Here is a 23,122-nt window from a genome sequence, read left to right on the forward strand (position 1 = left end):
ATAAAATAAAGTTCACATCTGTCGAGTAGTTTTCAGAGAACTAATAGCGTGCATATTTTCCCAATTAACTTTCAGTTTTTGGCCGTCGTGCTGGTAGGAAGTGGTATGTCCTGGACATGTAGGGACACAACAGGGATTTAGTAACGCACTTAGTCTCGCATTGCCAGCTCTGTCTGAGTAAAGGTCTGGCTACACCACAGATGCATTCTGGGATAGTATAAACAAATATTAAATAACAGAAAATGTTGTGTGTTTTAACTGTAGCTATACACATAGTGTGTGTTTGTGTGTGTGTGTCTGTGAGAGAGAGAGGGAGAGGGAGAGAGAGAGAGAGAGTGTGTGTGTCTGTGAGAGAGAGAGAGAGTGTGTGTGTCTGTGAGAGAGAGAGAGAGTGCCTGTGAGAGAGAGAGTGTCTGTGAGAGAGAGTGTGTGTGTCTGTGAGAGAGAGTGTGTGTGTCTGTGAGAGAGAGAGAGAGTGTCTGTGAGAGTGTGTGTGTTGTGAGAGATGTGTGTGTGTGAGAGAGAGAGTGTCTGTGAGAGGGTGTGTGTTGGAGAGAGAGAGTGTCTGTGAGAGAGAGAGTGTGTGTTGTGAGAGAGTGTGTGTGTGTGTGTGTGTGTGTGTGTGCGTCTCTCCTCTAATCTGACCCACAGGAGAGTTTTCCGTCCTCGTATCTAAACCAGAGAAGTTTGTGTGTGTGTTTCCTTGACACCCCTCCCAAGGCATAAAAAAAAATTGTTTGGTTCTGGTTGGTTGACAGTTGAGGTCATGGGTCGATAGGGAATTTATTTAATTTTTATTTTTTATTTTTTTCCCAGCGGCAGCAAGGGATAGGTAGGAATTTTTTTCCCTTTACAGTAGCGAAGGGTACTCAGTTTTTTCATAACATAGCCTACCTGTTACTACATGTACAGTTGTCGCTTAATAAATTGAAAACATGTAATTCACGTGCATATTTAGTAGCCACATGTATTTGTTTTGGTCTTATAATAAAGCCACAGGTTTACCGCTCCAGCGGAGAGGATGGTTCGTTTAGACAGCTGTTACGTTTACAAGAGTTTGTCCAAAAATCAAGATTTGTTGCAAACTAAGATAAACAGTTAGACTACAAACTGACATCTTTCATTTTAGCTTGTTTGTAAAAAGGCGCTATTTGCAGAGTAGAGCTTTGTTTGCACAGCGCGGTGGACAAGAGTGGACAGCGCAGACTGAGATATGGGTTTCTGCCTGTAGAACAGGTAGGTGGGTATTGATCATTGGTATTGATAAGTATTGACTCTTTAATCATGGAGGGTTTATTGTAGGCTACTTAAGTAACGAGTGTAGCGTTAGTTCATCTGCGCCAGCGGAAGTAAATAATGTATAATCTGTAGCTATCGTTTCCAGCCAGTTACATGTGCTGCGTGAAAGTAACGCACACACATCAGCTCGTGTGTGTGTGTGTGTGTGTGTGTGTGTGTGTGTGTGTGTGTGTGTGTGTGTGTGTGTGTGTGTGTGTGTGTGTGTGTGTGTCTGTGTGTGTGTGTGTGTGTGTGTGTGTGTGCAGCGCGGGCAGCGCGGCATCGCTGTTCAGAATCCCGTCTATCTTCCATAATGCAACGTTTTTAAAAAATATTTTTTTGTTTTTTTTCTTCACTGCTGTTAGCCACCTCCATTGAGCCCCGGGGACTTGCTGTAACGTTAGCGCACTCTAAAGGGTGTCTACCTTTCATTTGATCCTGTTTGCTTGCTACGTTGCCATCCTCTTGATCGACATTAAACACAACATATAGTTCCTGAGTGGTTTCATCGGCCCTGTTTAACGTGTTGAAGCTCCCCGGCGGCGCAGTAGCGCTGTAGCTGGCCGCCGTGGCCGGTGAGGGCTGGTTGAAGGCGCCACCCTCACGCTGCTGCTGCTGCGGTAAAACTGGACACGGCAACGCTAAGTGCCGCTGCGGCGACATCGGGTCCTCTTCCAGCACTGCTGGAGGAAAACGGGCATCTTGCATCGCAAGAGTGCTGTACAAAAATGTAATTATAGTTTGCCTGAACATTTTTATTTGTATTTATTATATGTATATATGTACATATTAATTCGTATCATTTCTTCCCCAAGCTCATAAAATAAATTTGGGTCGCACATAAATTGACTGGGTCGCTCGGAAACCGGAACCAAAGAATTAATTTTCTTCGGCCCAACATGCCTCCTTACCAGGACATTTGGGGTAGGAGAAAAAAACGGTATGGGTTCGTGTCTATTTCTTTAAGCCAATCACAATCGTCTTGGGCGCGCTAAGCTCCGGACGCAGCGACGGTGGCTCTGCTAAATAGTCTCAGGAAGGAACTGGTTCTGGTGGAACATTTGCACCCCGCAGAAGATAACTCCACATACAATATTACATGAAGTTAACTGTTGACACAATACAGTACCGTGAGCTATTTAAATCAGCTGATACATGGTTACACCTCATTGGCTCTTACCAGTGTATCTCCGTGTGTACTTCCTCCACAGCAATCCCACCAATCTCTAGGGGCCCTGTTTTAACGGTCTAAGCGCACAGCGTGAAGCGCCTGGCGCAGGTGCGTTTAGGGCGTGTCCAAATCCCCTTTTGCTAGTTTGACGGCGGAAATAAGTGTCTGTGCGCCGGGCGCCTGGTTCTAAAGGGTTGTTCTTAGTGTCTTCATTAATCAGAGGTGTGTTTTGGGCGTAACATGCAATCAACCAATCAGAGAGCATCTCCCATTCCCTTTAAAAGCCAGGCGCGTTTGGACCTTGGAGCATTGCTGTTATGATGGAGGATTTGCACCGTAATATTTTTATTTGTAATCTTCTGCATGTGTGTGTGCTGCTGTGCGTCCCTGTGTGTGTAACAAGCAAAGTGTGTGCGCGCTGTGCACGAGTCTAGGAGCATTTTACTAATGCTCTGTTAAAATAACAATGAAATGCTGCGTTATTGACTTTAGACCAGGTTATAACATGAATAACCACCAACTCTGCATCTACAACACGTCTGCTTCCTCTTTCTCTATCTCTCTTCTGCCCACTTACCACACACACACACACACACACACACACACACACACACACACACACACACACACACTGTGCTCTCTTAAAGGAGCCGCAGCACCATTTTACAACAAATGCCTTATCACGCTGATGTGACCGAGCCCATCGGGACCCGTCGGCCTCAGGTCGGGTACCCATACCTTAATGGGCGCACAGATGGGCGCAGGTGCATTTGCTATTTAAACGACGTGGACGCTGGACGGGAAATTGACAACTGCGTCGGTCTTAAACTAGCAAAGATACTTCAGTCGGGCTTTGCGCTGCGCCGGGTGCAAGATAGGACCCAAGGTGCGTTTCACCCCACTTTGGTTGAAAGTACAAGTGGAAGCAAACAGTACATGACATTAGTATTTTATAAGCGATGCAGGTAACAGTATTTAGCAAACATGGTTTGTAACGGTGAGTCAATAGTCTCGGAACAGTTTTTTAACGCAGCTTTTCTCTGTGTTGTGCAGGTGAGCAGCCCAAAGCTAACCACACCTCTGACGTGGCTGGTAAACCCCGTAAGTACAGGAGCTGGAGGAACAAGGGCCATTTCCTCTTACACTCTTTTCTCTTCACTGTAAAGATAAGATTTGCTTAAATCAGTCCCTCCAGAAAAACGTGATTATGCGATCGCATAATTCAACGCATAATCAGCCAAAGTCTGCATATTTATGCGGGGGGGGGGGGTGCATTTTTTCTAATATGGCGCACTTTCGCCGCATAAATTGCCGATTTCTGCGCAAAATATGCGGGGCTTGCATGATTTCATAATCCCTGCATTTTCATTGCAAAAAAAGTCCCATAATATATCTCAGCAGAAAGTTGAAAAATGTTGCGTTTACTTCACACAAGAGCAGCCATTTTCCCCTGTTGCCATTTTCCCCTGTTGCCATGGGAACGTTATGAAGTGACGTAATTACGCGACGTGAACATCATCGAAAAGCAGGTGTTGGGGGGGGGGGGGGAATCACTTTTTCTTCTCTTTTTCATCAAACTGCAGTTTTTGCAAGTTCACCCAATTTCATCGCATACAATTGCATAAATATCATAGAGCATATTCCATCGCATTTTTTAAGAAAACGTGCCGCATAATCAAGGATTTTTGCCCGCAACGATTTTTGCCCGCAACGATCACAAAAAAACCTCTGGAAGGACTGTTTAATCATGTTTCCTTGGATAGTCATATAAAGGGTTCATAATTGTCTTAAAGGTCCACTGTGTAGGAATTTCTTCCATCTAGCGGTGAAATTATATTTTGCATTCAAACGAACAGTGCTCGTTAGCGCCTCGCCTGTTGCAGCGCCGGGGATTCCTTCTCCTGTGGCTCGCCATGAGGATGATCCTCCATTCTGAACTAAAGAGCAGTTGCAGGCTTTCAAATTTGCCTCTCAGCGATTTATAGTTTTTCAGAATGGCGGAACGACATGGAAGCCTCCGAAGAAATTCTTATCTGTATTTACACTGGACTTGCCCGCCCAATGTAAATACAGATAAGAAGGATAAGTCAGATCATTGGCAGAGGTCATTTTACACCAATGAGGACATATGTATGAATGAAGACATTGATTTTAGCTAATAAAATACTTAAAACACTTCACAGTGGACCTGTAAAGGATCAAGAGAGTATCTGACCCTCCGTTGTAGGCTTGAAGAGGGGAGCAGCCGTTAGAATCGATTCCAATGAAGAGAAAAAACCTGCATATCAAAACATTTACAGACACTCGAAGGCAGGGTTGGGAACTATTTCCCGTATATACACTTTTTTTCTATGTATTTATTGAGATGGTCTTCACACCCCGACAGCGATAAATAACTTCTGGGCTCTGGTAGAGAAGGGAAAAAGATCCGTCATCTCAGACTGATCTCATAAAGTGGCGCATGTGTGACACGCCAATTCGTATGCCGTTTTTGCGTGTTATCAAGACGCATAATCGGATTTTAGCGTGTTTATCAACGCTGTTCGGCCGCCATTGACCTACATTACGTGTGAATTTTCGCCGTAGCGAGTAGTATGAAAGGACGTGAGTCTGCAGAGGGTGGTGGTGGATGGGTAAAACACAGGACTTTTTATTTATATATATATATATATATATATATAAGCCTTTCCCCAATGTTTCTTTCCTAAACCCAACCGGTTATTGTTTTCCTAAGCGTGTGACGTTGGTCACCGTCATATTTTTGTCGTTTTTTGTCTTTTTTTTTTGTTACTAAAGCCTTTCCCAATGTTCTTTTCCTAAACCCAACCTTTTTATTTATTTATTTATTTTTATTAAACGCGTGTGACGTTCTCGCGATAGTACGGCACGTTCTCGCGATAAGACGCCGAAGACGTGTGTATGTTTACATCCGCTGTATACAGCTTAGACATGCACGTGGAAAGCTCAAAATGCGTACCGGTAACACGCCACTTGGCTTTAGGAAAGTGGCGTGTATGTTAACGCAAAGTCGTGATGCCATGTTGGTCGTCTGTAGCTGCTGTAATCCTGTAACCCCCACACACCCTCCCTCAATCACTGCCTCGCCGTCCACTTGGAAAGAACCAATTGAAATACATGTTGATGTTGTGAGTTGTATTAGCAGGGTAGGTGAATGTTGTTATATTGAATGTTCCAGTATTTGTTTTGTTCCTCCAGCAGCGATCCCATCCGGACACGATGAAGGCGGACGACAAGGAGCCTTCAAGCGCTTCACTGTCAGGTTTCCCTCCTTCCGCAAAGGCAAAAGAGACAGTGAGTATGACATCATAGGGCTGGGACGACGTCCCGTTGTCCCGATTCACCATACGTGGGTGCCGATTGGATTTGTGTTGCGATTCGATAGTATTAAGTATTGCGATTTTTATTTTCCTTCTTTAACAAAAACACAATCTTCTAGAGACGATATATCATGAGACATTTCTAAAAAACACTAATAGTTTTCTGAGAAGAATGCACATGTCAGTCAGTCAGTCAGTCAGTCAGTCTGACATTTATTTCCTCTGTAAAGAAGAACATAACATGGATTTTCTGCATTTTCTGCGTTCGGCATATGATGTCGCCGGCGGTACCGTATAAACAGAAAATATATTATATATATATTTTTTTTTATTACTTTATTGTAGTACTTTTCTTAGTGTCAAGTGCAAAAAGCATTAGATTAAGATTCAGTAGAAACACTGAGGGGGAAGAGGGAGGGACACATCACACAACAGGGAAGAGAAACAAATACAAATAGAAATAATAAAAAACACAGATCGAAAATAAGACAACAAAACACACGTGTGTGTGTGTGTGCATATCCCTCTACAGTATGCATTTATTTTATTATTAAAAAAGGGGTGTGTGTGTGTGTGTGTGTGTGTGTGTGTGTGTGTGTGTGTGTGTGTGTGTGTGTGTGTGTGTGTGTGTGTGTGTGTGTGTGTGTGTGTGTGTGTGTGTGTGTGTGTGTGTGTGTGTGTGTGTATCCATCTACAGTATGCATTTATTTTATTATTAAAAAAAGGTGTGTGTTTGTGTGTGTGTGTGTGTGTGTGTGTATCCATCTACAGTATGCATTTATTTTATTATTAAAAAAGGGGGGGCAGCTCCACTGTGTGTGTGTGTGTGTGTGTGCGCGCATCTGCGTGCGTACAGTATGCACTCATGCAATTAGAGAGTTTACTTATTCTTCTAACTTTATGCTCTGAATACAATTTATCCCATTTTTCTATTTGATTTCTGACTGTTAGAGTGAGTTTTGATAAAGAATCCATTCCAAAAAATCATCGCAAAAGAAAATCCCAATACATACCGTGTTTGATTTCTCTCTCCCACCCATATTACGTAACATTACCACATCAAAGACAAATGTTCCACTCGTACTGTTACCTTCAGTTATGTTATTTGCCGTCCACATGATGACAGATAAGCAATTAACCCAAATGCTCCTGCCAACCGCTGCGGCTGATGGCAAACCACACCCACACCGCCACAGTGTGTGGAAACTTGTTAAAACCTTCCTCAACAGCCATTAGAAATGACTCCAGAGTTGAAGCAACACGTTTAACTTTCACCAAAGTATGATTTCTTACAGCACAATTTTGATTGGGTTTCATTACACTGTGTTTGGCTTATTCTGGTGACTCAGTGTGTTTGATATTGGGCTGTTAGAGATAATGGTAATGTGGTAGGTAATGTGTACCAGAATACATTTACAAACAGCTCTGTCTGCGTGCAAACCATCTTAACAGTCGACCATGCATGCAACTTTTTGTTTTTCTGCGTGAAAATGTAAAAAAAAAAAAAGAAATAAATAATCCAACGTTTTGGTCGTCTTTTTCAACACTTCTGTCACCTTTTTCGAAGTTTCTGTCAACATTTTTCTACACTTTTTTTTAAGTTTTTTTTTTAAGCTTTTCCCATGTTTTTGTCACTTTTCCTGACGTTTCTGAAGATTATCCTAATTATTCTGACGTTTTTGAAGATTATTCTGACGTTTTTGTCACTTTATTCGATGTTTTTGTCACTTTTCTTTCCCTACGTTTTTCAACGTTGTATTATAAATTTTTCTTTACATGCTATAAAGTTTAATAAAACACCCAAATTCAATGAAAGTAGTGAACTGATCATTTATTTAACTTGTGAAGTGTGTCGTATGGAACCACCCACGTTATTTTGTTTTAAAATTTGGTTGAAAGAAACCCAAAAATTCTGATATAGAAACTTTTTGAAAATGGGTCAGATTTGACCCGAGGACAACAGGAGGGTTAGAAACTGTGTGCTGAACACAGCTGACTCATAGCGGAGGCAATCATTCCAATTAACATGCTACTGTAGTGTTTTTACCAAAACTTTACGGCTCAGAGTATCACAGTAGCTACCAACCAATCAGAATCCCTGTGACCCTCGGAGGACACACACGATGTCTGACAAAACTCTTACTCAAAAAGCCATATTACAAAATAAAATTTCAGACATTTACAGTATCTACTAATTTAATCGCATACAGTATAACCTAAGACTTCTCTTCTAAACTCATTTCAAACACCGAAACAATTCGTACAACTTGTCAGAAGTTAAGGTTTGTTTTCAAAAGAGATTTGAGGACATTTCAAAAAAGCCAACATCAACGTTTCAGCTTCAGCGCCAAATTATCTCTTTACACATCGCTCTAGAAAAACATGTGGGTGTCACTAAACGGAAAGCTGAGTTTGTTCTGAACATTTTGATATCAAAACACACAGGGATCAGTTATATGCAAATACTTTAAAAAGGGGAATTTAAGAAGATGTGTGAAAATGCCCTCAGAGGGTTAAATCACTTCAAAGGAACAGGTTTTTTATTTAAATTTTTTCATTTATTATACAGGAAAGTTTTATTTATTTAAAGATTATTTTTGGGGCATTTTCGGCCTTTATTTTTGACAGGACAGATGAAGACATGAAAGGGGAGAGAGAGGGGGGGAATTATCGAGGAGTAAACCTCTATATATGGGCGCCTGCTCCACCAACTGAGCTATCCGGGTGCCCACAGGAAAGTTAAAAGTTAAGTTTCAATATGAACGGGCCTGACTCAGTTTGAAAAACTGGTTTCCAGCAGGTTCCTGTTCTGCAGAAACATGGAACATTAAACATAGTTACGGCACATGAAGACAGAAACATTTGTACAGGACATTAGCATGGGCTAGACCACAGGTGCCCAAATTATTTCATATGAAGGGACAAAATGTATCTGGATGGAAGGCCACGGGCCAAAAATAAATGTTCATGTTGAAGAATTCCATAATTCATGTAATTCTTCGTAGATAAAACGTATCTATTTAATTTACAGGGAGGTTTACATTCACGTAAAGCTCGGATTAATCACTTTTATTGGCACAAAATGTATGTTTTGTAGTCATTAGGATTTTACAGCACTTTCAAAATAAGAGGAGAATAAGCATGAGCATGTCAAATGCCATAGTGGGCCAAAAAAAAAGGGAGCACGGGCCAAACTTGGCCCACGGGCCCCAAATTGGGCAGTCTTGGGCTAGACAGATGCAGACACAGTAAAACAACAATACAGACAGTGCTAACGAGACTTATACATGATACATGTACATTGACAATACATGAACAATCAATGTGTGCGAGTGTAACTGTTGAGAAGGAACAGTTTGTGTGCCTTTTTGAAATATGTGATGGATGGTAGTGTTCGGATATGATGGGGAATGTCATTCCAAATGCTGGTTTATGTACGAAAAAAGGATTTCTGACCATAGTTGATTTTTGTAGAGGGGGGGGGGGACTGGAATGAGAGCCTGAGAGACTGACCTAGTGAGACGTACTGGTCTACTATTGTGTGTCCGGAGAAGTGCTATTTTGAATCTGAAAATAAAATGTAATCGCATGGCTGTTTTATGTAGTTCTGGTAAGTCAGAGCGTGTGAGTGCACTGCAATGATGAGACCACTCTGGAAGATTACTGTGGATCTTGAGAGCTCGATTGTATGGTCATGCTATTGGTTCAGTAATGTCCTTAGTGGTAAGAGACCAGATTGGAAGACAGTAGGACATTGTTGAAAACAAAGTTGCATGTAGCTAGGTTTCAGAAACGGAAAAGGAGAGATACGATCTAATCTTTATACGGGTGGAACATATCATATCTATTTAAATCAAACCTTTGCGAGGCAAATCACGCCTACTGATCCTCTAACTACACATGGGCCAACTTGGAGTGTCTAAATTTATATATATATATAATGTGTGGTAGGAGTAGCACCAGCCGGCCTAAAACACACAGAGACACAACGCTGCCAGCCGGAGAAAAATAATCCAAAATGTTCAGGACCAAAACATATGATAAAAGTTACCTTTTCGGTTTTTTACAACGCCAGCACAGAAAGGACATTTCGTTGTTGATTTCATTACGTTTTTCAGGTGTGAAATAAGTTCTCTCATGTCTAAATCCTTCTCCCATGTACATCTGTGCTTATAGTCAACATTTAGAGATTTTGTGACATGCTTGTATTTCAAAATGTCTGTGTAGAAGTCAAAGACGTTGAGCCGACGGAGCCGCTGGGCCCGGTGGTGGCAGACAACGCGTCCAGGCAGCACCGCTACGCCAGCGGTCAGTACTTCTTTGAGTATCTGGTGGTGGTCAGCCTCAAGAAGACCAAAGATGGCAGCAGCTACGAACCTCAGATCACCTACCAGTTTCCCAAGGTCAGTGGGACGGTGCAACGCAAAACATATTTACAGTAGGTCAGCCTGGCTACGTGCGTAGGTACGTGGAGAAACCGACCAGATTTTTAACTAATTAACTAACTAACTTTTTAAATTTCTGTGAGTAACTTTTTATGGATGTGAGATATATGTGTGTATGTATGGTTGTCTAAGCTACTGGATGCCTAAGATTTCCCTCGGGGTGAATAAAGTGTCTGTCTGTCTGTCTGTCTGTCTGTCTGTCTGTCTGTCTAATTAATGATGGTGATGACAATGATGCATTTTATTTGTATAGTGCTTTTTGCAGCAGTCAAAGACACTTTCCAGTTTTTGAAAAAGGAAATACATATACAGAAATTCACACACTAAAATACACACATTTTTTGTTTTTTAAATTAATGAATTAACAGAGGTGTGTGTTTGTTTACTTTCAGAGAGATGGGATGGCGAAATTTCAGAAGGAGGAGGAGGAGAAGACACTAAAGGCGCTCACCCTCTTCTGTTTCCCAGAGGGCATCAACTGGGCTCCTTTGACAGAATATCACAGGTACAACTGCTCCTCTGTTTTATCACGTTCTTTAATTCCTGTATTAATGCTTCACGTACAACAGTGACTACGCTTACATGCACATAATATTCCGGTTATTGCCCTTATTTCGAAAAAGACGATATTCCGACTAAGCTGTTTACATGGCTAATGAAAGTGAATATTCCACTAAGAATCCTGTTTACGTGTCGCCGTGCAAAATGCGATTTTCTTTCAAAGTTACCCAGCAGTGGAGGACTGAACACAGCCTCCTTCTTTTATTCCTTCAACCAGCTTCTTGTAGCAATGTGTCAGTCCTTCCAGAAAAATGCGTTTTTTTTGTGATTGTTGCGGGCAAAAATCCTTGATTATGCGGCACGTTTTCTTAAAAAATGCGATGGAATATGCTCTATATGATATTTATGCAATTTTATGCGATGAAATTGCGGGAACTTGCAAAAACTGCAGTTTGATAAAAGAGAAAAAAAAGGGATTCCCCCTAACACCCTGCTTTTCGAAGACATTAACGTTGCGTAATTACGTCACTTCATAACGTTCCCATGGCAACGGGAAAATGGCTGCTCTCGTGTGAAGTAAACGCAACATTTTTCAACATTCTGCTAAGATATATTATGTGACTTTTTTTGTAACGAAAATGCAGCGATTATGAAATCATGCAAGCCCCGCATATTTTGCGCGTAAATCGACTATTTATATGTATAAATATGCAGACTTTGGCTGATTATGCATTGAATTATGCGATCGCATAATCGCATTTTTCTGGAGGGACTGGATGTGTGCTCATATCCATAAACCTGTTGATATCCAAGTCTTTGATAATGTTTAAAAGGAGCTGTGTTTCTCCTTCTTATCGGGTCTGCTGCAAACTGATGGCTGGTTGGTTTGTGTACAAAAACCATCGCCACGCACATAAGTGATCATAAGCCATAAACTGCAGTAAAAACCCAGATTAAAAGCATGTTCAGAATGCGCTGTAGTGTACACATGTCCAAAGAATGCCTCTAAAAACCTGAATAATACTGTAATATCCCACGTCTTCATTGGAAAATGCTATATTTGGGAAAAAGTCCTTATTTTGAATATCCACCTAGAATGTGCTTGTTGACCCCGTATGACATGACCCGTATCAAATTCTGAATATTGTCATATTTGGAATAATAGTGGAATATTAGTATACATGTAAACGTACGTACTCAGTGTGCATCCTGGTTCTGAGTAGGGTTGGGTATTGTTTGGTTTTTTATGATGCCGATGCCTGACCGGTACTTTTAAAATGCTTTGCCGATTCCTAAACCGATTCTTGAAAAACTGAAAAATGACATCAGAGATGTAATATGTTTACTAGGGATCACGTGCAGTGAATGATTAATATGCTTTTACATCTGTTTTGGTGAGCCCAGAGGGAAAATATGGCATTTTAAAAGTAGCTCTACATTTACGGTAGCTAGCTAACGGTAGACTACAGAGACAGTGCGATATGTTTACTAAAAATATTTCAGTCGACACGTTAAGTAGAACCGAAATTTGCGTTCTAATCCGGTCCGATTCCTACCGGTTGCGTATTTCCGGTTGGTTTTGGTACCCTGGTTGTGAGTTTTTCCCTGTTTTATTCCCAGCGAGACTTTCTCCTTCGTTCTGACGGAGGTCGACGGCAGCAGAAGAAACGGATACTGCCGGAGGTTACTGGTCAGTGAGTAGACTGAAGCTGTCTTCGCCGTGTTATCTTCATCATCATTTGGTTCTCGTTTTTTCCCAGTGTTCAGTAAACATCCTCTCCTTTCACTCTCCAATCTGCAGCCGGGAGGGAAAGGAGCGCGGCCCCCCGAGGCTTACTGCATCATCAGCACCCTGGCTTGTTTCGGCCTCTTCTCCAAGGTGTGTTCAACCGAATGTCTCTAATCTCTGTTTGGTTCTTCATCTAGGGCTGAACGATTCGGGAGGGGGGAATGTAATATGTATACATAGCTGGGATCTGTTTTCATGCTAATCGAATGTGACCAGTTTTAGCGCTAACCGCTAATTAGCTAGTCGTCGGGGGAGAGGGTAAATAAAAAGAAATCTCTGTTTCTACACCACTAACAAGGCTCAAAATATCACCACACTTCCACGGTAACATAATGAGGGTCCCTACATGTAAACAGAAGCAAGTGTAAGCATTCAGACAGTTTATTAAAAACATAGATTATAAAGACCGTACCGTTCACGTATACAGGCAGGCGCCATCTTGTGAAAACAGTCACAACGTCGTTTTTTACCTTTACGAGTTCCCCGACGACTAGCGTTATAAGCCAATTACGGTTCATTGATTATCTAAATAGTTGGCGATTCATTCAATAGTCGACAACTAATGGATTCATCTTTGCAGCTCTTATGTCAAGAGTTATAAAACAAAGCCCCTACAGCCTTAATAAAGGTTTAGCTGTAGGCTATATTTTGCATGTTGTCTTGGCAGCCGATTGAGTGCAAAGTTGTGCAACTGCAAGCTGTTGGCTGGGGACACGGGGCCATTGCTGTTGACACAGTGCAAACACATCGTCTTGATAACAGAGGTTGTTGAAGGCGGACTTTGGGCTTCAGTGAAGGTTGCTGTGTAAAGAGACCAGATAGAAAGTGAAACCTAGACAGGGTCTTGTTTCCTCCTCTCCAGCTGTAGGTCATGTAGGACACATTCAGTTACTCATTCTTCACGTGCTGCTTGTTCAGCTTTTAACTTTTTAACTTAACGCACACATCGCTGTGTGTTCCCTCGGTTTGTGAAAGACTTAGGTGTGCGTCTTTGGCGAAATGGTTAGGCCTCCTTCCTCAAGAAAATGTGATGTTTTTCATTTAAAAAAAAAAAAAAAAAAAAGAAGCAATTTCTTGGCAGCCGATTGAGTACAAAGTTGTGCAACTGCAAGGTGTTGGCTGGGGAAACAGTGCCACTGCTATTGACACAGTGCAAACACTGATAATTACATGTGATTATTTTCTGGATGAATGGATTAGTTGTTTGGTCTCGTAATGTTAAGAAAATGGTGAAAAAAGTGGATCAGTGTTTCCCTAAGGTCCAAGATGACGTCCTCAAATGTCTGGTTCCTTCCCCAACTCAAAGATATTCAGTTTCCTGTCACAGAAAGAGAAGAAACTAGAAGATATTCACATTTAACAAGCTGGCGTCAGAGAATTTTGACTTTTTTTACGACTTTTACTTTTTTATTATATACTACTATATTTATACTAAAGCAAAATTGGTATTGTAAGTGATGTTTCCCTTACCAAATTGATGTCGAATCAGGAAATGTTGTCGAATTAAATGAATTTGCAGATTACATTTTGCAAGTGAGCTCTCATTTTGTCTCGTGTTCTGAACGGGAAATTCCAAAAGTTCAGCATGAACTAAGTATGAAGGGAAATGTCCCAGTTGAAGGTGTTTTCACCGTTGACGTGTTTAACTGTTTCACTGTTTTTTAACTTCGATGAATGCAACATCTTTCCTCAAGTCAACGAGTAAAATAACCGCGATTTCAATATTGACCAAAAACAATTGTGACTCTGATTTTTACCATAATGGAGCAGCCCTAGTTGTTACTTTGGTTCTTAAGCTTGAGAAATTATGAAGAAGTTTGGGTTATATTATTATATTAGCATTTATCTGTACTGTATCTATACTAGGGCTGTTGGAACAAATACCGAAAGTCGAACATAATTCGAATAGTAAAAAAATCAATACTATTTGAATGCTGAAATTACTATTCAAATGTGACTTTTTTATAAATATGTTGGCTAATTTATAATTTTTTATATTAACCTACCTGGTTAAATAAAGGTTAAAAAAAATTATAAATTAGTATAATTTTTTTTAACCTTTATTTAACCAGGTAGGCCGTTGAGAACAGGTTCTCCTTTGCAACGGCGACCTGGCCAAGAAAAGCATAAGCGTGCAAGACAGCATACAGTTTCACATTCAATACAATACAGGACTACAGAATACAATAGGCTACATAAAGTGCAGATTAACAGGGTTCATACGTTTTTTGAAAAAACCTGGAAAAGTTATGGAATTTAAAAAATGCAAATTCCATAACAGGCCTGGAAAGGTTTTGGAAACATAAAAAGACCCAGAAAGTTTTGGAAAAGTCATGGAATTAGTTTTTTTAACACAGCATAATAATATGTGATTAATAAATGTATTTTCACGTCGTCTTAACCTCAGCGTTGTATTTGGGGAGCGGTATGATGACTCCCACTATGAATCACAGACACTGTCATTCATTTTATAGTTAAACCTCTGAGGAGAAACTTTAACACACATTTGTATTCTTATGTTAAATTTGCTGAAAAAGTCATGGAAAAGTATTGGTTAAAATGCGTATGAGTGAGAGAGAGAGAGAGAGAGGTGGACTAGGTAGTGATGCAGCTCAGAAATAACACGATATGCATGACTAGACAAGTCTATAAAATGCTGCGATGTAGAAACGAGTCAATAGCTGTGGTGATGGCGCAGTGGATATGACCCATGCCTTTGGTGTGGGAGACGTGGGTTTGATTCCCACTTTGATACATCAACCAATGTGACCCTGAGCAAGACACTTGTGCAACCTCTGACATATAGCAATTGTAAGTCGCTTTGGATAAAAGCGTCAGCTAAAATGACATGTAATGTAATATACAGTTGGTGCAAAGTGTGGTCTAGATGATGATGTCGATCAGTAATATCACAGTATACATGAAGAGGAAGAATATATATAAATGCTGAGGTGTAGTAAAGATTCAGTATGCAGTGCAAATTTTGGTGTACAAAAGATTGTGTGACAATAAAGGTTGGAGGAATGACAATCTTATGAACATTAAGTTAGCAGGAGTGAGAAACACAAGGCATTGTGGGGTCTAAGCTAACGTTACGTACCGAGTAACGTCAACACGGGTCGAATATTATCAGAATATTAAAAAAATTAATAAATGAAATTCGAATGGTGTTATAGAGGAAGATTGACCGCTCTAATCTATACTGTGTGTGTGTGTGTGTGTGTGTGTGTGTGTGTGTGTGTGTGTGTGTGTGTGTGTGTGTGTGTGTGTGTGTGTGTGCAGATATTTGACGAGGTGGAGAAGCGGCGGCAGATCTCCATGGCGATGATCTACCCATTCATGCAGAAGCTGAGGGAGGCTCAGTTTCCCGCTCCGGGAAACACAGTGGAGATTAAGAGCTTCATTCCTGAGTCGGGCACTGAGGTCAGTCAACAAAACCCTTTCCTTCTGCTCCTGAGAGTCCACGTAGAGTTCTGGTATCGGAGTCGTCAAACTGTGTGTGCTTTCTTTACCGCGTAAATACGGTAACAGAAGACTACGCAGATCCACAGAGTCGTTACTGTCCTTGTCTTGGTGGCAGCGTTTCAATGTATTATTTTTTTTGAAATGTCTGGGTAAAAAAAATAAACAACTTTTTTTCCATTTGAACACATCGTATTTTATTTTGAAACGCACTGCACGCTGGCAGGGAGTCGGATTTCTAAACTGCACTTTCTGTCCTTGAAGACACCTTTTAGGGACGCAACAAATCCAGATTTTTGGGATTTGGCCAAATACAGAATCCACTGGTTAAGATTCTGTCGAATCCAAAACCGAATACCGAATCCTCCTCCCATTCTCAGTGCATTAACACAGTAAACACATTAATGAAGTAAACAACATCCACAACAGTGTATTTTTTATTTTATTTACCTGAAGTTGCTGCATTCTGGCTGCTGTCTGTAGATTCCTTCATCCACAACTGGTATTCTTTCGGATGTTTCAGACCAAATGTTGTAACAGCGGCCATGTTGTGTATTGTTTAGGGTCCTCGCCACCACCAGACCAATCAGCATTGTAAATTGAACATGTAGCTGGACTTGAATGGGCTTCTTTTGACTGAAAGTACTGCCAAACAACAACTTTTTCTGCTCACCAGATCCACTTCCACTTTCTCACAGCCTACTGCATTGAACGCTCCACCTACGTAAACACCTTCCCGTAATCAACGGCGCCGTCATTACGTTGACCAGCGTAGTGCAAGCGTAGGGTTCGGTTCGAACCCAGTCAAAAAGCCCAATATTCAACCGAATCCAAAGCCGAATCCTGGATTCGGTGCCTCCCTGATACCTTAGGAACGGTATGCCAGAAAAGTTTTAGTGGTTTTGAAACCGTGACTATTTCAAACCGCGGTATACCTTGAACGCGGTAACCGGTCCATGCCTATTTGTGACGGTGGTGACTCTCCCCCTAGATCATCAGTCTGACCCGGCCGCTGGATTCCTGGCTGGAGCATGTGAACTTCGCCACGCTCTTCGACTGCCTGACCGACGCGGAGGTTTTAGTGGTGTTTGCTTCCGCCATCTTGGAGAGACGGATCGTCTTCATCGCCGATGAGCTGGGGTAACATTACACACTCGCACACACACACGCACATGCCACGGAGATCGCCGCAAGCTTATTCATGCAACGCTTGGGTGGAGTCCAGCAAGATGACCCGAGCTTTCTCTGTGGCTCTGGCTTGAGACACGTAGCCCAGACCATTTAAACGTACACCAGTGACCGTTTACAGTTTACGGCACACGCTCACAAGTTTTAGATTCTCACACTGAGATTACCACATCAACAGCTCACAGCAAACGTTAGCTGCCAATGAAACACTTCAACTTGTGAGCATCCATACTTGCATTTTTTGAAATCTGTCAGGTCCATGTGTGTTTGTGTTATGTGGTGAATGTGAAAATGAACTGCTAGCTCCTCTGTCAGCTCTAGCCACTGAACAGAAATAAGCAGAGAAATCAGACCAATCACAAAAGCTGGTCAGTCTGACATCATGCTGCCTGAGCTCATTACTATTCATTAGCTCACCCAGTTGGGCTGGTTAAAGGATGACAGCCAGGCTATCATTGGCTAGCTGTTAGCCAATCAGATTCAAACAGCTTAGCTTGTTGAATATTAATGAGAACTGGCACAAATCGAGCTGAGTCTTCCTGCAGGCTTTCTATACCGCGCTAGAATGGCTTGAAACAAGGTAACCAAGGTTACAGAGTCTATGGTAGACCTTCAGACATTACAAAGTCATGAAATACATGTGGCAGGGCACCTTTTTAAAAAAAAAAAAAACAGTCTCTGGTTTGCTTTTCTTTAAATAAAGTCAGTGTTGGCATCAAAGGAAATCATAATCCAAGATGGTTCCCAAATGACATGACTGCAGTCAAAATGAATGGTTAAAACATCCAGTTTAAAGAGATCATCTGACTCCGTAATACGGCTTTACAGCGACTGAGAGCTGCAGTAACGATACCAAGACCCAACAACCTCTCCTTTTGCACATGGACTATGGACTGTCTGACTACCTCTGATCACTATGCACTTTATTAATGCACCTCAACAATGCACTATATATGACCATACTGCATTCTGTCTCTGCTATCATATGGACTATGGACTGTCTGATTTCTCAGAACTCTATGCACTTTACTTGCTAATGCACTTTAATAATGGACTAACATGATCATACTGCATTCTGTGTTTTTTGTCTTTTTTTAAACTACTACTGGTTAGATGTTACACTGCATTTTGTTGTACTGGTTGTCCTTACTTGTGCAATGACATTAAAGTTGAGTCTAATCTAAAGTAAACAAAGCTGAAATCCAGCAGTGTCAGAGGTGTTTGAGTAAGGTTAGGCAAAACTCAGATCCGTGTCTTACATCCGCATTATCAAAAATATTGATTGCTTAATCATGAACATTTTGATCTTTCAAACATGTTATGAGTTGCAGCCCTAAATTAACCATTTAAGTATTTTTTTTAAAGCAACAATTTCCTCTGGTTCCAGCTTCTCCGATGTCAGAATGCACTGCTTTTCATTGTCTTTACAGTCAACTGATTTTAGTATTTTTGATCAGACAGTTTGAGCTCTTTGGAATTATAATGGACACTTTTCACTGACATCGGTCAAATACAATAATTGGCACAGTCATCAATACTGAAAATAACTGTTAGACCTGCTAGCAGTGTTTAGAAAAAATAAGTTTATTCATTAGGGCTGTCCTCGTCTAAAGAAAGTCTTAGTCAACAAACTCCCATTCTCCACCGGGCGCGTCTGTGCTACGTTCCGGTTTTGTTTCGTCCTCCGCCACGCACCATACCACACCGGGAGTGTCTCAGAAGTGGAGCGTCTTGCCTGCCCGACTTGCCGATTATATTGTCTCTACTTGTGCTTTATAGAACAATCCCGTGTTTATTAAGATAGTATCTACCTTCCACTCCAACAACTCCTGCAGTTAAACTCCATGCCTTCTCTTATCTGGTGTATCCTAATAAAAAACGATCTGTGATGTCATATTAGGTTTTTCAAACTCCAAGATGAAACTCATCGTTCATGGTGTTGTAGAGGAGACATATACAATATTGGGGGAGGGGGTGTCTTTTGGTAAATTGACTGGATGCTCTCGCTGTTCCACTTCCTGCCTGGCTGTCCGCCCCCGCAGCTTGCGTGAAAATAGACCTGGAGCTTTTCTTTAGCGGAGCGGAGAGCCGCGTCACGCACGCACCACTAGTTTGTTTTTTTTCCCCATTTTTAGCAGAGATCACTTCAGGGTCACGCTATTTGTGTCAGTTGAAAATATCAAAATTGAACGCAACGCTCATTATACGATTTTTTTTTCTTTTGAGCACAAAATCGGAAATTGGAAAAACGAGTCGTTATCCGTATTTTCATTTGGAAACGAGTATTGAGAAAATAAGTCATTTTTTCCTTCTTGTTTTTTGGGGCTTTTATTTTGAAAAAGGAATGAAGGAATGATACACGGTTTGACGTCCTTTCCACCGAAGCATCACGTGAATTCGTCAGCTGTGTGGGCGGAGTTGGCAACCGCTTTCAGCTGCACGGCTTCCAGGAAGGCTGCTCTCTGTTTCCTCTCTCGTAGTTCCTCAGAGATCCCTCCTCCATCCTCTCTCATAGCCCCCTTTAGAGATCCCTCCTCCATCCTCGCTCCTCGGGGCAAGAATAAGAGCTTTGAGACGGCCTTCACGAAGGAGGGCCAGAACAACTTCCGGTTCAAACCGAGGAGCGAGGAGATATCAAATAAGAGACTTGAGAAGCAGCCCTAATCACAGCACTCAACCAAAAAAAAAAATGCTGCGCCTCCAAAGCGCTCCCTGCTGGGCATTTTCAGCTTGGATAAATTGCTTATGAAAATAAAGCCGCCTACGCATGAGCCACAGCAAAACCGCAAGGTAGGGAACAGTGGAAGGTCAACGGCAACTAGGTCAATGTGTGTGTGTGTGTGTGTGTGTGTGTGTGTGTGTGTGTGTGTGTGTGTGTGTGTGTGTTTGTGTGTGGGTGGTTGGGTCTTTGTGTGTTTGGGTTTGTGTGTCAAACTGTGTGTTGCTGTGTGTTTGGGTTTGTGTGTCAAAACATGTGAAAGACATATGTGGAGGAGTGGAATGTGGATAAATGGTATATGTGGGTGAGTGGAAGCATGGAGAGTGTGTGGTTGGGGAGGTGTGTATGTGAAAGTATGAGCGTGCACGAGTGTGGTTTAAGATCCTCTGGAGTAGAGGAATACTGTTACTAGTAGGAGTTGTACTCTGATTGGAGTATGAAATTACACAGTATGCTGATATATGTATCACTTCTGTCTGTGTGTGTGTGTGTGTGTGTGTGTGTGTGTGTGTGTGTGTGTGTGTGTGTGGTGTGTGTGTGTGTGTCTGTGCATGTGGCTATGCGTGTGCGTGTGGCTGTGCGTGTGGCTGTGCGTGTGGCTGTGCGTGTGGCTGTGCGTGTGGCTGTGTGTGTGGCTGTGCGTGTGTGTTCACAGCCCTCACCCTAGAGCTGTAATCGGGCTTTAAAAGTTAAAAAAATAATTAAATTAAATTACACAGTATGCTGATATATGTATCACTTATGTCTGTGTGTGTGTGTGTGTGTCTGTCTGTGCATGTGGCTATGCGTGTGTGTGTGTGTGTGGCTGTGCGTGTGGCTGTGCGTGTGTGTTCATAGCCCTCACCCTAGAGCTGTAATCTGGCCTTAAAAGTTACAAAAATAATTATAAAAAAAAGTAATAAATAGAACTTTGAGCGCAGAGCAGAACGGCGGCAATTCTAAGCAGTGGGCGACGCCAAGGGTATCGCTGTGCCTACTTGGACGGCACCGCTCTCCCCCCGTAGGAAAACCGGTGGAACGGCCAGCGCAGAGCAGTTTTACCGTGGCTCATGTGCGTGTGGCTTAACACCAGCAACACAAGCCTATCAACCAACGGACCAGAACACATCAGCCCTAGTTTCAACCATCTGCCAATCAAACCTGGACAATTAGTTTAGAATCCGTTCTGAAATCAGCTCTCTTTTTTTTTTTTTTTTTTTTTTTTTTTTTTCTCTCTCTCTACAGCACATTATCCCAAGTCATTCATGCAGTAGCAGCCCTGCTTTACCCCTTCACCTGGCAGCACACCTTGATCTCCATCGTTCCGGAGATCCTGATCGACGTAGTGATGGCACCCACACCCTACCTGCTGGGAGTCCAGAAGCGCCTGCTGGACCAGGTCACCGACCAGAGTGATGTGAGTTGTTCACGGAGAACACAACGACGAACCTCTTTATAAGCAACCGAAACTTGCAGTCCCTCCAGAAAAACGTGATTATGCGATCGCATAATTCAACGCATTTTTTTCAAATAAGCACTTTCGCCGCATAAATTGCCGATTTCCACGCAAAATATGCGGGGCTTGCATGATTTCATAATCTCCGCATTTTGGTTGCAAAAAAGTCACATAATACAGTACAGGCCAAAAGTTTGGACACACCTTCATATTCAGTGCGTTTCCTTTTTATTTTCATGACTATTTATATTGTAGATTCACACTGAAGGCATCAAAACTATGAATGAACACATATGGAATTATGTACTTAACAAAAAAGTGTGAAATAACTGAAAACATGTCTTATATTTTAGATTCTTCAAAGTAGCCACCCTTTGCTTTTTTATTAATAAGGGAAAAATGTCCACTAATTAACCCTGACAAAGCACACCTGTGAAGGTAAAACCATTTCAGGTGACTACCTCATGAAACTCATTGAGAGAACACCAAGGGTTTGCAGAGTTATCAAAAAAAGCAAAGGGTGGCTACTTTGAGGAATCTAAAATATAAGACATGTTTTCAGTTATTTCACACTTTTTTGTTAAGTACATAATTCCATATGTGTTCATTCATAGTTTTGATGCCTTCAGTGAGAATCTACAATGTAAATAGTCATGAAAATAAAAAGGAAACGCATTGAATGAGAAAGTGTGTCCAAACTTTTGGCCTGTACTGTATCTTAGCAGAAAGTTGAAAAATGTTGCGTTTACTTCACACAAGAGCAGCCATTTTCCCTTGTTGCCATGGGAACGTTATGAAATGACGTCATTACGCAACGTGAACATCATCGAAAAGCAGGGTGTTGGTGGGGGGGGGAAATCGTTGTTGATGTTTTTCATCAAACCGCAATTTTTGCAAGTTCCCGCAATTTCAAAGCATAAAATTGCATAAATATCATATAGCATATTCCATCGCATTTTTTAAGAAACCGTGCCGCATAATCACGGATTTTTGCCCTCAACAATCACAAAAAAACGCATTTTTCTGGAAGGACTGAACTTGACTTTGTTTGTACAAGGCAGTGTTTCCTCTAGGCTTTCTTTCAGCAGCGGGGGAGGGGTGGGTTGTTGAACGTCAAAGTACGGGCTTATCTGCTAATGTTAGCTGCCGACCATTACCTTGAAACCATCCAGCAAATAGACGGTACCGTAGGGTGATCTAACGTCACCGCTCATTTTACACACAGTTTAACAACAAAACAAAACGCTGAGTGAGCATTACTAGCTACGTTTTTCATGTTGGTTTTGAGCGGTATGCACCCCCGCTAACCTGGAAAGGGGTTTTAAAACTGTAACGTTAATATAGCGTGTCGGAGAGGAATGCAGCGTTCTCCTGCAACGGGACTCAGAGGCAGAGGGACCGTCACTGCAGCGTTCGCTAACGTTAGCTTCTTGTCTCATCTGGGGTCCGTCTGATGAACAGTAAATTCATCAAATTCAGTGTCCACAATGCTATTTTCCAATAAACTGTAGCTGTCATATTTCACGGGACCCGCAGGAGTGCGGATTTTATGTCGCGGATTTTGTCGCGGTTTGTCACTATGCCTAAGATTTAGGGGTGGGGGGAAAAATCGTTACAGCATAGTATCGCAATACTTTCCGTGGCAATACTGTATCGATACACAGACGCCAAGTATCGATCTATTATTATATATGTGTTGGTCTGTTTGTCTGCTTGACAATCTGATTTTGCAGCAACAAAATTGAAGTGAGATGATCAAACTGAGAAATTTATCTTTTTAGATAAAACCGATGTTG

The 23,122-nt window shown here is 41.7% G+C and overlaps 1 protein-coding gene across 6 annotated transcripts in view; it reads left to right on the forward strand.

Moving 5' to 3' along the window:
* The window catches only part of dennd2da (DENN/MADD domain containing 2Da), a 56,327-nt gene that overhangs the window by 26,471 nt on the left and 6,734 nt on the right, over positions 1-23,122 (forward strand). For 3 of the 6 annotated variants that reach the window (XM_039801013.1, XM_039801014.1, XM_039801016.1), the window contains 9 exons: positions 3,503-3,550; positions 5,666-5,761; positions 10,015-10,190; positions 10,625-10,737; positions 12,354-12,423; positions 12,535-12,612; positions 15,805-15,945; positions 16,976-17,124; positions 21,116-21,287. In XM_039801013.1, coding sequence (XP_039656947.1) covers positions 3,503-3,550; positions 5,666-5,761; positions 10,015-10,190; positions 10,625-10,737; positions 12,354-12,423; positions 12,535-12,612; positions 15,805-15,945; positions 16,976-17,124; positions 21,116-21,287 — 1,043 coding nt within the window. The remainder of the gene's footprint in view (positions 1-3,502; positions 3,551-5,665; positions 5,762-10,014; positions 10,191-10,624; positions 10,738-12,353; positions 12,424-12,534; positions 12,613-15,804; positions 15,946-16,975; positions 17,125-21,115; positions 21,288-23,122) is intronic. The other 3 variants (XM_039801015.1, XM_039801017.1, XM_039801018.1) reach the window with 2 other exon arrangements.

Source organism: Perca fluviatilis, chromosome 5 (assembly GCF_010015445.1).
Source record: "Perca fluviatilis chromosome 5, GENO_Pfluv_1.0, whole genome shotgun sequence".
Taxonomy (NCBI): Eukaryota; Metazoa; Chordata; class Actinopteri; order Perciformes; family Percidae; genus Perca; species Perca fluviatilis.